Below are 15,185 nucleotides of genomic sequence, written 5' to 3'. Positions count from 1 at the left end.
AAGCGAAAAAAATACAACAGTTGGAGGGTAAGGCCAACCATGAGGACCAAGTCTTCGGGAAGATCCACTCCAAATCTTGCCCAATGAGTATGACTTATGTGTTCCTAGCATTAGTCAACCATTTACTGCCCCAAGAATGACCTGTTCATCATCCTGATGTTAATTAGCCAGCTGCTCCAATGCTAAAAGAGAAGCAGTTCTGCTCTGGTGCTCCCATAGCCAGGAAACCCTCCCAAGGAAGGTGCTGCCCAATGGAGTTTTAGATAATTATTCACAAGCTTCAAAACAGCTCTGTTTAAAGAGCCTCCTCTCAGCCTCCCCTTTTCTTCCAGTTAGAACCTCCAGGATAGAACTTACAGGTCAAAGAGCCGCAGTGTCTGGAAGAGTTGCCATGACAGGGTGGTGAGCCGGTTACCAGAGAGGTCTCTGAAAATTAACAAGAAAAAAGGAGTCACGGTAAATAATTCCTCCTGCATGCAGCCCTACTTCCACCGCAGGGCCCATCATCTGCTACAGCACTGTCAAACAGTTTAGGACCCAGTTTTAGCTTTCCTAATGAGAGATGTTAACGAAGCTGAACCTGGATGGAAGTTCCTCATTTTATTTTTCATGCAGAGGCTGGAGACCAAGGAGGTTGTGGATGCCCCATCCCTGGAAGCATTCAAGGCCAGGCTGGATGTGGCTCTGGACAGCCTGGTCTGGTGGTTGGCGACCTTGCACGTAGCAGGGGGGTTGAAACTGGATGATCACTGTGGTCCTTTTCAACCCAGGCCATCCTATCATTTTATTCCACCCTCCCACAGGGGAAAGTAGTTTACATCCAGCTGCAGCGCTAAAAGAAATAATAGTAATAATTCAAACAGTAAGATTTGCCTGATTCTTGCCTGTGAATCTGGAGCTTAACCAACCATAAGCAGAAAGAACAAGTCTAATTTTGTAAGCTGAACAAAAATTAAGTAAAACTGTCACGTTAAAAGTATTAACACCCGAGCTGTAACAACAGAATGATGATTACCCAAGGTATTATCATATGGTACCTAGTAGCCATGCATTACAGTATCCCGTTATGGCTGTTTGCTGCTTGCACCCAGGGGTATCACCACCACAGCAGCTAACAGCTCCCTGTCCCTCTCTCCATCTGTCCAAACTTGCAGAAACATAAATCTCATCTACCTGGGAGAGCCTTGCAACCCAGCAGATATCGCCTCTTCGGCTGGAAGCCAGGGGGGATAAAAGAGTGCAAAAATCAAACTAAGAATTACTAAAGGAGAAACGATGTTCTGGGGGCAAGCTAGGCAGCGAGGAGGCAGCCACACAAGGAGAAGAGCCTCAGATTTCCGGCAGCACAACATGATAAGGAAACTGCTGTCTGCAGCCTTCCTGGGGATGCCTGGGGTGAGCAGAGGGGTGTTGGCAGAATCCCAGATCTGCCCGTATCCATCCTAGCATTCAGAGCTCCAGGAAACACAGGAGGCGACTCCTTACATCTCTCACAGAGTGCGCTTCCACTGCCATCATTGCTCATCCCGTTGGGAGCTCCAGATCCATCCCACACACTATTGGGCTCCCCCACAAAGCCCTGCTCTGAAATTCTACAGTTAGGAATGGGGAGGTCACCGCAGCTCTGACACCAAACCAGCATCCCAATGGCTCTCCATGAGCGTGGCAGGCACAGAATCCTAAACATCCCAACAGCTCAGTGCTGCATTGTTAAATTCTGGTTGTGCCTCTCAGATTGCCCCGCTGTGTAAACCACTGCAAACCACAGGTACTTCATTTTGCATGACTAAGATGCCCTTCCCCCCCCCCAATTCTTAATGCTGACAAATTGATTCCAGCCTCCACCAAAGTTTAGGGAGATGGCAAAAATAGCAGGTGATGTTAAACAAGGGAAAAGTTAAAAAAAAAAAAATTGCCCAACTCTCTCCTTTATCCACCCTGGAGCACTCAGCACCTGGGAAGTTTGCAAAGACAGATGAAAAGTAGGAGGGGAAGGAGCAGATCACTGCTAGAAAGAAATAAGACAGTACACTCCCTCCCCCTACACAGAGAGGAGAGGGAAGCATAACAGGGGATGCATGAGAGACAGTAAAATGTGGGAGAGAGGCAGAGATGCAGAGGAGGGAAGTGAGTCTTGCTAGAATGTCCTTTCTCAAAGGTCATGTTTTGCTACATTAGGCAGAAATGTCAAGAGAAAATTGGATTCTGAAAGAGAAGAGAAAAAACAACAGGCTTTTCACGCAAATAAGGGAATCAAAAATAGCATGATCATGTTATTACAATTTAGGGCACAGGGAGATGGAGGAAGGAAACGTCCTCACTAATGCAAGAATCTTTGCCATGCAGATGTGCTCAGCTTTTCTCCTTCAGTCCTTGGAAACCAACTCCTACCACCCACATCCCAACCTCAGAAAGCCACAACCCACACTGAACATTGGGCAAGATGAGTCCTCACTTGCATGCATCTGACCTTGCTCCAGTCATATCAGACATCTACCGTGTCAGCAAGGTCCTTGTGCAAGGCTTTGATATCAGCATGGACACAGAAAAGGGCTGCATCCACAAATGCAACAGAAAAGCATATCGTTTAGGTCACAAAGGCAAACACCTGAAACCCAGAACTGCTCTTTTATGCATGCATTGAGTCCATCTGCCGACTTTTGTGGCAGAAGATGCGGAGCTGTTACAGGAAAACCTCTCTGCACAGCTTCAATCTCTCCCCAGAATAGATCCATCCCCTGTGCTGGATGGGGCAGGCTTCCTGGGGAAAATAGCATGTGATTATGTAATTAGAGACAGTATCACAGTACATGCACACGAGGAGATTAAATTATGGCTCTACGGGTGAACGGAGCAATGGCATTTTATAACCAATTCAGCATTTGCAAGGTTCCCTCTCTTCTGTGGCCATGCACAGTGAGTTTCCCAGGCCAAAAGTCCCTCTTTGCTTCCATATCCCCACTGCTTCTATTGCTGGAGCCCACCTTCTACCTATCACTCTTCAAACTACTCCCAAATGCTCCTCATGGGTTGATGGCTGGACTAGATGATCTTAGTGGTCTTCCCAGCCTTAATGATTCTGTGATCTCCTTTATCCACAGCCTATGGCCTTCTGAGCCCTAGCATCCTTGCATTCCCAGTGTCCCAACAAGAGCTGCTACCCTTCATCTCCTCCATCTGCTCCCAAATATCCTCTGCAAAACTCCCTCCAACTGGACCAAGATTTGTTCTGCCTCAATAAAGTCCTGGAGAAATAAAACTGGATGCTACCAGATGTGAAAGCTCACATAACTCCTGAAACACCCAGACCATTTACCTGGGAACACCACAGAAGTCACCCACCTAGGAATAGTAGAGGATTTTTTAATTCATTTGAATATTGGCACACTCGCATGGAGAAGGTAAAAAATAAGCCTTTTCTACACGACCTGCTCTTTGACAAGCAGATTTCCTCCCTCCACAAAAGGAGGGTGTGGGTACCTGGGATGGAAGCATCACGCCAGTGTTTTCTGGCTTAAACCCAACAGCCCATTTTCCCCTCTATCCGCTGCCTCAGCCATCCAAGCAGGTTTTGTTTGAAACCAGACAGAAATCATCAGAAAAAAAAAAATTGATTGAGCCAGGAGCACAGACATCCAACACAGAAAACTTCAGCCTGAGCAATTAAAATCTGGCAGAGTTATAGGAAAGTGGAAACAATCCTGTAGCAGAGTGTGCCAGACAACCTTTATAATAGCCTGTGCATCAGCTCCACCTGTAATAAAGTATGGCACATCACATGCCACAAAGACACCTGGGAGAGAAGCAAAACACCTTATCTGTGTATTTCACACTGGCAGATAGAAGCCTGTTTCGGGACATAACTGTGACAATCTGGCTGAGGAATGAGGGGAGAGAAAAGAGGACCAATCCTTTCAGTCCCTGTGCATGAGGAACACGTGGGGATTAGGAAAGCAACACCTTCTGCACAGAACCCTCACCACTCTTGTGCTTAGAATCCTAGAATTATTTGAGTGGGAAGGGGCCCTGCAAGGCCATCTGGTCCGACTCCCCTGCACTGAACAGGGACACCTACAGCTGATCAGGTGCTCAGAGCCCCATCCAGCCTGACCTGCGGTGTCTGCAGGGATGGGGCACCCAGCACCTCTCTGGGCAACCTGTGCCAGTGCCTCACCACCCCGATCAGGAGAGGAGCCCAGATCCAGGCAGCCCATAGCCAGTGGTCTTTCACGAAAGAAGAAACAGCGTGTTCTTCTTTTCCCTCAATTACCCTGCTGCCAAAAGAGTTCCCACTATTAAAGCCATTCTTATTCAGCTAAATTAAGCTGGATGTCTCATTAATGACAGCAACAAGCTAAAGCCCCTGTAATTAAACTGTAAGCTATATTATGTGGTTCAGTCCAACATGATGTCAGCAGCTCTGCTGGGGAGGGACTCTGCTTGCCTCCTCCACTCACACTCATTTCCACCATGAGGCATCCAATTCTGCATGGGGGAAGTTTTCCATGCATTTTAATAACATGGTGCCACTCTGGATCATGGGAACAGAGCAGCCAGGGTTGGAGGAACTCAAACAAGGGCCAGACACAAATTAGAGATGAGGCATACATCATACATCTCCAGACGCCTTCCCCAAAACTGAATGTCTTTCCTTAATGCATTAGATTTATCCCCAGCCAGTCCCAGGAACTGTAGAAATACAGACAGACCTCACCACAAAGCAGACTCTGCAAGTGTTGGACTCAGTTGAAATCCCCCATAGCTCAGCACAAAGCCCCAGCAGGACACACCTGAACCAGAGCCTACAAAGCATCAGAGAGTGCCCAGCACACACAAGCTTGATACATGGAAAATAGGTAAGTCAGTAGTGCCCAAGTCTTTGCTGGTCCTAGACACAGCATAATAAAATAGCCATCGAGGTTCAAGCTTCCTTTGTGAGTTTGGACACCGTAACTCCCTCCTTGCTCCCAAACACATCCACGATATTGCACAATCCTTTACAAGACATCCAAACTCGTATCACATTCCATCATATCATTCCCCCAAATTATTTCTTGTGCTAGTAGCCAGAACTTGTGATAATCTCCCAAAGTCAAGGCCCCTAGCATTGAAGGACAGCATCAAAAGTGGGAGCCCTGCCACCCACCATGCCCAAAAGATGCAATACCAGAGAGGGGCAGCCCAGCATCCCTTCGTGCCTCCTAGTTCCAATATCATACTTTGTAAAACTCAAATGCCATTGAAACAGGATGGAAAGGGGTGGAGAGGGGTGACTCCTCCACACTGTTCTTTAAATAACAGCATAGTAACACAGAAGCTTCAGAGCACAGCAGGGCAGGGGCGTGTGGCACCATGGCTCCAGCAGCTCCCAGCACATCTGCTCCACACCTCTCCTCCCACCGCCTCTGCCAACAGCCTGCAGCCCAGCCCTGAGCCCTCAAAGGCCATCTCCACGATGCCTTCACACCCTCCAGCTCATATCATTCAAGGAACTTCCCAGCTTCACTAAGCTTTTTTGGAGACATATCATCCCTCAGAGCTCACTGTTGCTCACGGTTCTGGTTCGGCGCGTGGTACAGATGGGAAGTGGACAGCAGACGTGGGTAATATCATCCTCTGTGCTTCAAGATGGATCAAAGGAGGGGATCTGGCCCTCCTGTTGTTGCATGCTGTTTATACTGCTCTTCTCCGAAGACATCTGGGCTCCCAGAGGACTCGAGGAAAGGTTAAAAGCAAGGTCAGCCCTGCAGTTGCTTTCCCTTTGCCTGCCAGCTTCCCTGCAGGGCAGAGTTCAGCAGCATCCACAAAGCATGCCAATCTCCCACTTAAGGAAAAGGAAATTAATCTGCAACAGGCAAGAGCCCTTCCCTACGGCTGTCCTCTCACAGCTGAGATATCCTCAGAGATGCTTTGCATCAGTCTTTCCACTTCTTGCCCAAGCTGGAGTCATTTTAGGTCCATTACATCTGGAATAACCATACACTGGGCTTTTCTCCTGCTTTGATACCCAGCAATGATACTGGAGAGTGGTGCTGATTGAGAACAAGGTTTGCCAGCTGACAGCTCCAGCAAGAGGCTGGCTTTCCCCTGCTTGTTTGCTTCAAATTGCATGTTTCTTCCAGATAGGAACAGAAAACAGCCGGGGAATGCCTCCCACTCGCAGGTTTCCAGCAGGACCAAGCAAACCAGACGGCTGCATAACAAAAATCACCCCTACTGAACTGAGACACAGCGCAAGGAGATAGCACGGGACGGAAAGTACCTTAAGGGGCATTTCCTAGCATCTCCATACGCACAGGGGCACCAGACTGCAGATACACACCCTCCCACAATTCCACGTGTTTCCCATTGCATCTCTCCTGTTTTCAGTGCTGAGACTCCAGGCATCCCATGGATGCCTGGATCTAGGCAAGGTGCACACAAGAGTCCCGACTTCATCACCTTGAATGCAGAGCCCTGGGATGGGGTCTTGTTCTCCCTCCCCCTCCCCAGTGAGGGCTGTACTCTCAGCTGTTGCAGGGCTCTCGCCTCAAATTTATATTAAAAATAGTTCTCCCACACATGCATTTAATTGAATGTCCAGAAATCAATGAGCCTTGAATAATCTCACACACTGCTCTTGCAGGGGTTAGTAAAGGGAACAGTAACAGCTATGCCTGAGCACTGATTTGTCTGCCTTGGGGAGCTGCCAGAGGCAGAGAGAGTCTGGGACAGTGATGAGGAATTTGCAAGCAGAGGCTCTGAAGAAAAGAAGAGTATGAAAATGTATAGATATTTTATATATACATATACACACACATGCCTATATCTCCCAGCAACAGCAAAACAACAGGGCATTAGGCAGGCTAAGCTCTCAGCAGACACTGCTAAATGGTTTCCAATTAATTAACTGATTACATGATAGAACAGAAGGGGATTCAAGTGAGTGCTGTTGACCTTTAAGAATAATTAATATCATCAGGATCGCAAAACTCGTCCAAGAAAAATAATTAGGAAGACTCTAATATTGGCTCCAAAGCCATGTCGAAGGATGAGAGGAAGGTTCTGGTTAATATAGCAGCACTGTTCCTAAGTTTTTTCTAACAAACCCATTTTTCCTTTCCACTTACTTTCCATACAACTCACACACGCTTCTTCCCTACCCCAATCAATCCTCCTCCTTCTCTTCAGACCCATTTTCCCCATGACATTTTTCACAGCTCACCCCCAGTTCCACATGGAAACCACATGGGAAAAGGCTGGAAAGCCTGTGAGCTTCCTAAGAAAGGTTGCATGAATACACTGCAAGAGAGGCTGCACGAGCAGCCATCATCCCTCGTAGAAGTGTGAAAAAGCCACAGCCCTGGAATGAAACCCACCTTTTCAGCAAATAAATAAGTTTCCTCTACAGCTTATTACTGTTGCAACTTCTGTGGCTTGACACTTCACTAAATTATAGATAAAAGGAAATACAGTCTTCCTAGGCTCAGAAAAGGAGGCTGCTGCCAAAGAGCTGTTTTTACAACAGCTAATGAAAAGAAAGCTTGCCATTAGCCCACAGCACCCAGCCCACATCCCTGCTGAGCACAGCAGAGCTTGGGATCAAGCAGCTGGACAAACAGATGACCTTTAAGGTTCCTTCCAACCCAAGCTATTTTATGATTCTATGACACCCACCCTTAAAGACCAAATCTGTGGGGCACGTGTGGGGAAGAGAAGGCAGAGCTGGGATCATGCCCTTCCAGAGGGACCACACTCCACCAAAGGGAACGCACTGTCAGCCAGTAGAGCTGGCAGCTGACACCTCCCGTGCATCACAGAGGCTCCTGGCCTCAGCAGGAGGTGATGCTGATATGCTCCAGCTACGCCTCATCAAATGGCAAGATAAACACTCAACCTGGGAGACAGACAACATCAAGCAAAGAGCCAGCTCACAGCTCTCTCCAAGGATCCGTGGGGATGGGGAGCAGGGAGGCAGCAGCAGCACCTAGGGGCACACCTGAGCATGGGGTTTGGAGCAGAAATGTGTCTGTTTGCAGCAGTTGAGCACACGCAGGGGAGTACTGTTCCGAGCAGAGAGATGCCTACAGCTACTAGAGGTAGCCAGGGTCCAGCAAATCCTGCTTACTGCAATCATCTCTCATAACCACACCAGAAGCAGAAACATGTTTTGTCCTTAGCAATTAGTTCTGTCAAAAAATTCACAGGAACATCTGAACAAAGGGGCTGTATATTTCTTCTCAAAACATGTTGTACATAAAAAAAAAAAAGTAGTTTATTTCCTCTACCCTTTATCTCCAAACCTTGGTCACTGTCAGGAGTATTTTCAAACGAAAAGCATAATCACCATGAAGTGTGGAGTGCTTCAAATTGTAGCAGGCATTCCTTCATTATTTCAAGATGCAAATTACTCACAATTACCAACAAGCACAACTGGATTCAACAAACATTTAACCAAGCTCCATAAGCTGTGGTTACAGTGAGGTCAGATGGCAGTTCTCCTATCAAACTCCTCATGTGAGAAACCCACAGACAGCTGCCGGGTAGCAGTGCTGCAGGATGACTCCATTCCTGCTGCAGAACAAAGCCAGTGCCAGGAGCCACTGCAGTTCAGAAAGTTTATATTGCATCTGTCAAACAGACATCTCAGAAGATTTGCTTCATACACAAGAAAAGATGGAAGATTGAAAGCGCTGCTGGCAGTGAAACCAGACAGGTCATTCCTCAGGTGAACTCAAACCTTATGGCCAGACACAGCTTGCACCTGCAGCCAGGTGTGAGCAAGAGGCAGGAAAAACACAAGGCTTCAGCACAAGTAGAGAAGCTTGGCTGCAAGCAGGAAACGCCTGTGCTGCAGTCAGGGTGGCTGGGGCTGCTTGGAAGCTGGAAAGCCCAGCTGCAAGCAGAGAAAACGGGAGGGTTGGAGGCAGGGAGGCCTGAAAACCTGGAGGCTGGGAGACTGAGAAGCTCGGACAGTGGGACGAAGGCTGGGGCTGGGCTGGAGGATGGGAAGCAGAAGCGCGGGCAGGACGGCGGGTAGGGCCCTGTCCGTGGTGCTGAACGGCGGCGCGTCACTCACTGAGCGGCAGGGACACCAGGCACACCGCGATTCAGTCTGATGACCGGACCTGTGCCCTCCCATCACCCACAGCACCTCGAAAACAAAGACCTCGTGCTCCTATTCGCAGCCTTATAAACATCTCAGTGTCTTGCATCTGATCATTCAAAATTCATCCTAATACAAATGAAGGGAGTTTTGGTGAGAAACTTTCCCCTCCTCCCCTACATTTTCCTAATAAAATTTTATAATTCTAATAAAACACACAACTGCTTAACTCATGACATTTAAATTATTGCCTAGTCACACACTATCTTGGATTAATATCTCATCATTCCTGCCCTGACGTATCTTATTACTCAAATAACATATGATTTGAATGTTTCTATTTTTCTGCCCCAGTACCTACTGCCTGTACATTAAAAAAAAAAAAAAAGGGAAAAATCATCCTTGGAACTGTATTGTTAGTAATGTAATATCAAAATACGTGTGGTCACTTAACTTTCACTCATCCCACCATGATTGCTCACTCTCCCAGCAGCTTTCCATGAGGCTTCCATGCTCTCAGGTCCCATCTGGGAAGTTCCTTCTCCCTATGCAGTAGCTCTTACACTGGCACAGGTAGACAAGACACACCTTATACCAAAACTAATCAAATGAGGTTTTGGGGAGCAATTAAGAGGAACAGCCAGAGGATGTTTCTGGAGTATCTTTTCATTATGAAGCGACCCCAAGAGCCTAGAAACAAGATCTGGTCATAGTCAGTCCCCTATCTCCTGGAATCAGCTCATTCTGTGCTGCTGGTGTTCTCTTCTGAGAGGCTGAAAGATACGGTGAGATTTAACCAGCCACACAACATCTTCAGGACAGCACCTGATATTAGGCCTCTCTTTGAAGGGCAGCTCACAAGATATCTATGAGGTCATTGTTGTTGCATCAAGGACTACACATTACAGAGGATGAACATCCCCAAGCAGTTTTTGTTTATTAAGGTAGAAATGAGACTGGAAAGGCAGTCTAGAAAAGAACAGCAGTTGCCTCTATCACATATATTCCAAGAAACAATTGATCAATCTTCAGAAAGCAAAATAAATCCCCATAGACACACAGTGCAGCTAGAAACATCTCAACATTTCGAAGAAAGGAAGGAGAGAGAAAGCCATGCTAACATCCTGAGAAACCAGGTACATAGGAATAGGCATGACATAAGAATCTAAGCAGGCAACAAATATTTGTGATAGTATTATTACAGCTCATCTTACATTGCAACCACATCCCACAATTCAATGCCAAATATCACTAGAAATCGTACCAGGAGTTATACTGCAAATAAATCAAATAAAAGGAGAGAAAACAAGTGTTGTTGTTCCAGGTTTTCAGGTGGGGAATCAAGGCAGAACAGGTCTTGCTCCAAGGTGCAAAGTGCTCAAGTTAGGAAGTTTCTGTCTTAAGCCCCATTGGAGTACACAGTTCATAAAATCACTGCTCCACCTCTTATTACAATACAAAAAAAAATCTCCTGAGCTGAGTGAAGCAGCCTGCAGTCAGAAATCCTACACCCAGCCCTCCACATACAAGTCAAACGATTTTGACCCAGCCTGAAGAAAAGCCACAGTCCTGCAGGAAACTGGAATCTCCTTTAGCCTTGCTCACAATGGCTGCTAAAACACAGAACCCACCTTTGCTGCTGCAGAAAAACAAACAACTGCAGTTAGCTGCTTGTCTGTCACCTGAGGTAAGGACTGGGAATAAACATCCCACCAAACCACTGCTGTCAGTTAGCATATCAGCAAGGACCTGCTCTGCACCGGCATCCAGAGAACAGAACAGATAGAAAGTCAGAGCAGGAAAGTTTATGGAGAAGGAGACATTGCTGCTGTTTATTTTGGTGACTGCACTCTAAGTGTGCCCATCATTTTACAGAACAACTAGAGAGACACAGGGGAAAATGCCTCCTAAGTAAATCACAGCACAGAGGCTCACTGTTAGAAGGTGGTGGGGTGGTAACTTCTTTAGAGTACAAATATGAATCAAATTGTGTACCCAAACTGCCTGCTTGATTAGAGATAATGAAGGAACATTCACCTAATGGAAGTGAAAGACTATTTAATTTTTCTCATATTATTATTTTTTTGTCCTATAGTCATGCAAAAATTCAACTCCTATTTAGCCCTTTGCAAATGCAAAATAAAGCACATTAAACTACCAAGGAGATGGTCTAGTTAAGCACATTACTTCATACCCAGTGAGCTAAGAGCTCTCATCTGCTGTGCCCCAGCTTACGCACAGGACTTGTCAGATTGCACTAGCTCAGGAGTACAGAAAGGAAAACATAAGCAATTAACACATGACAGTTTGGATTAGGAGGAGGCTGCCAAGATGGATATGAGAGCAGTGCAGCGATGAAAGGACAAAACGTGGCAAAATCATCAAGAAGAGAGAGAAAGGGTAATAGCACATCCAGGATCGAGCAAAGGACTGCAGGCAGACACAGGGCACGGAGCTGCTTACAGGAAGAGAGCAAAAGAGAACATTTAACTCTGCGCCATATATACACAAGTGGCTCTTTTAGAGCAAGGCAATAGATCATTAAACACTAAGGACAGGAAAACAACCCTCAAGCCATGACTGAGAGACCGATGCTATACTTGCAGTAATTCAAAGTCTGATACTTTGTTTATTTCTTTATTTATTATGAGATCTTGATTAATCTTTCAGATGCACAGAGCAAAGAAGGTGAACCTTGCCAGCCTTGCAAACCTGTTGCCCTCAGCCCTTGTAATCATGCGAGCCTCAGCTGCTGGAGGGCTTCAAATGCTGTCCCAAAACAGCACTGAAAAGAATCATAGAATCACAAGGCTGGAAATGACCTGCAAGATCATCTAGTCCAACTGTCCTCCCATTACCATTGCTACCACAAGTTACTAAACCGTATCTCATAGCTCCTCACCCAGACAAGGGCACACCACCTCACCAACTCTGAGCTACTTGGCTACCTCAGTTTTCAGGTGACCCAGCCCAGTTTCCTCCTTGTCAAAGACTAAAGCCACAACGTGCCTCTGGGAACTCCCATGTGAAAGCTGCAGACTACTTCCAACACCAAAGTACCAGTTCACATGACACCACAGAATCACCTGAGTTGGAAGGGACCTTTAAAGGCCACGTAGTCCAAATCCCTTGCAATGAACAGTGATGCCACACAACTGTCAGGAGCCCAACAGGGCACCCAAGCCAACTCCACCCTCCAAGCTATACAACCAACAGCACAGGTCGTAGGGTACTGCAGGTTAACCACTCTGTGGGTTTACCTATAGGAACAGTCCCATTCGTCAGCCAGCTCACACTTCACCAGTCAGAGGAGGTCTGTGCACGTTCCTGCCAGCACCCACCAGTTTATCCTCAAGCCTCAATTTTATAGCAAAGACACTGATAGGATCACACAGATATAAAAATTGTATAGAACAGAAAGTGGCCTGCCCATATAATACTTAAAAACCAGTTGCAGTCAGCACAAAGTACTCCTAAAGCCCACTGTGGCTTTTCCCAAAGACCCCATCCTTAAGATGCTTGGGTGAAAAATAGAGGAAAAAATCTTCATCCTCAACCTCATCCCTGCTCTGGCAGGCAGTGCTGATAGAGCTCTTTGATAGGAGCTGCGTCTCAGCCAGCCCACAAACCCATTTAGAGCACATACAAACATCCAGAAGACACTTTAAGAAGAGCCTTTAAACGCAGGCAGAAATGGCAATTATTAATTTTCTAAATAGAAATCTGACTACTTAAGCCTTATTTAAAAGTGTGCCTGTCTCTATAATTACACAGCCTTAATTTGTTTTCTTTCCTCCACAATAAATAAGGTGCGCACAATTACCCTCTGCAAACACAGTGCCTCCTGACTGGCTGGCCCAGTATGCAGCTGCTCAGGAAAACATTTAGAGGGAATTACAGTCTCTTAAGTACCTGCTTCCCAGTACAGGGAGACTCAGACACCGCAGAAGTCAATTTGTCTAGCCCTAGGCACAATCTGCTGGAAATCTCCTCTCCCACATGCATAGCTCTACCACCCCAGCTGCGAGCAGCAGGCTGGACACACTGCCTGCAAGCAATCAGGTCTTGTCCTCTCCTGAGCACCGATTCCAGTGCTGGGTTTTCCTGGTGACTTCTCAGTACTTAAATAAGGATTGTGATCGTGTTGCATTCTTTTCTACAGGTCACTACAACCACCTCTCTGCACTGTTTCTCTGACTATTTTCATGACAGCTGTATGAAAAAGATCCTCATGACTTGTAATTTCCTATCAAGTTGAATTAAATTGGCCAGAGCAATACCAATGTTACCAAGAGAAGAACAGGCATGGTAAGAGCACAAAAGACATTTTCCTCAATAAGCTTTTCTACACACAGAAACATAGTAAATATGTATTCAGATGGTTTATGTATCTCAAGTTTAGGCACCATATCATCCTTCTTGTGTATGTCAAGCCAACGACTGAGATTTTGTGTCATCACTAAACATTTCCACAGTCTACTACCCCAATTTACCCAGATTTGAGCAGTCAGGACAAAGATTTTCCACAACTTCTAACTGCAGCTTCTCACATGCCACGCGTGGTGCTCTCCACAACCATTTCCCTATTAGCCAAGGGACAGTGAAAGCTGCACAGAAATGGCAGCAGGAACCTGCCAGTGCAACTTTGCACAGAAATAAAAAAAGACTTCCAGGGAAAGCATGCAAAATGCACTGGATGACTTTCAGTTTAGATCACTTACATCCATCCTCTTCAACACAGCATCAGTACTACTTTTAGAAGAAATCAATGGCCCAAGACCTACAACAGGGAAGGGGATGGAATTTAAATGAACACACCAAACTCATCCAGAACCATTCTTTTAAACCCCTACAAACCTGAACTCCTGCAATTAGAGCTAAGTGATCTGCTTATGATTGCACAGCTGGGATCTGAAGACAAGCGCATGCAGTAAGGAGTGGCCAGAAATAGCAGCTGATAGGAGAAGGCAGAGCTATCTGGTCCATCCGAGATGAGGAAGCTTTGATGAAAGACACTGGGAAAAAGTCACTTCAGAGGGAGGCTGGGATTCAGCCCAGAACATGGAGAGATGAGGGAAAAAAGCAATTGAGTCCCTGCCATTTGTATACAAGCTTCATGCTTTTCAGATCCAGCTTGCAGCACCCCACGAGGTCCAGCCAAGGATTATCCTTATTCAGGCTGTGAAGTCTCTATGATGTTTGTTAGAGATGTGCAGTCTGTATCTCAGCTCCACCTGCAATCATCCAAACACCCAGCAAAGGAGGAGCAAAACCACACAGCTCACCCGTGAGCCTTAAGTCCACTGTCCTGCAACACATTCAGCTGCTGCCAGCTCTGCCATGAGGGGATCGAGATGGTATCCCTTGCTCTTGTCAGCTACTATACCCACTTAAAGCAGTCCAAGACTCACAGCAGAGTGATATTTCCATTAATCCTTTTATCCCTGGCACCTATGTGTAGTGGCTTCAGAAAATGTCAGGCTCTCAGCAAGCTGAGCTCTCCAAGAAGCAGCAGCCGAGATGCTCTGATGTGCTGGCATAGCCCTATGGGCACATAGTGGAACCAATTGGCACCGGGTGTCTGTAAGCCTGGGCAGCATCCATGCTCTTATGCCAGAATTGGACAGTCCCAGGAGAAAGAAGCCAGCACCCTGACGTAAGAGTTCAAGGAAGCAGATTTCCCTGCAAGACCCAGCTCTGCATCCCTGGAGATGATAATCTGCCACCAGGAGCAGCCACACTGAAAGCATTCACATACCAGGGACACATCACTGGGACGCATTGCTGGGTGTGCTCAACAGCATCAAATCCAGCAGCAAACACCAACCACATAATGCACTTCCTTGCCTCGAGCTTCAAACAGCAAGGAAAGAAAGACATTAAGAACATGATCAATCTTACATGGCCCGAGCAGTAAACAAACACATATTTCATCACAACATACCAACCTCAGCTTTTGACACAAGATGGATACGTTGGGGTTTTTTCCCCCCTCCATCTCAAAAGTAATCTCAAAAGACAAAAAAAACAAATGTTTTCTAAGAGAGCAGTAACAGTTGTATGTGTACACGTTAATGGCACACTCGGATTCAAAACGAGC

General features: G+C 46.4%; 1 protein-coding gene across 5 annotated transcripts in view; it reads right to left on the bottom strand.

Annotated features, from left to right (window-relative positions):
* Positions 1 to 15,185, bottom strand: part of NTRK3 (neurotrophic receptor tyrosine kinase 3) — a 178,200-nt gene that overhangs the window by 136,141 nt on the left and 26,874 nt on the right. For all 5 annotated transcript variants that reach the window (XM_010717488.2, XM_010717489.2, XM_019619510.2 and 2 more), the window contains exon 4: positions 358 to 426. In XM_010717488.2, coding sequence (XP_010715790.1) covers positions 358 to 426 — 69 coding nt within the window. The remainder of the gene's footprint in view (positions 1 to 357; positions 427 to 15,185) is intronic.

Source organism: Meleagris gallopavo, chromosome 12 (genome assembly GCF_000146605.3).
Source record: "Meleagris gallopavo isolate NT-WF06-2002-E0010 breed Aviagen turkey brand Nicholas breeding stock chromosome 12, Turkey_5.1, whole genome shotgun sequence".
In the NCBI taxonomy this organism is placed as follows: domain Eukaryota; kingdom Metazoa; phylum Chordata; class Aves; order Galliformes; family Phasianidae; genus Meleagris; species Meleagris gallopavo.
Note: the sequence above shows the minus strand (reverse complement) of the source record. Positions and strands in the feature narration are given on the sequence as shown.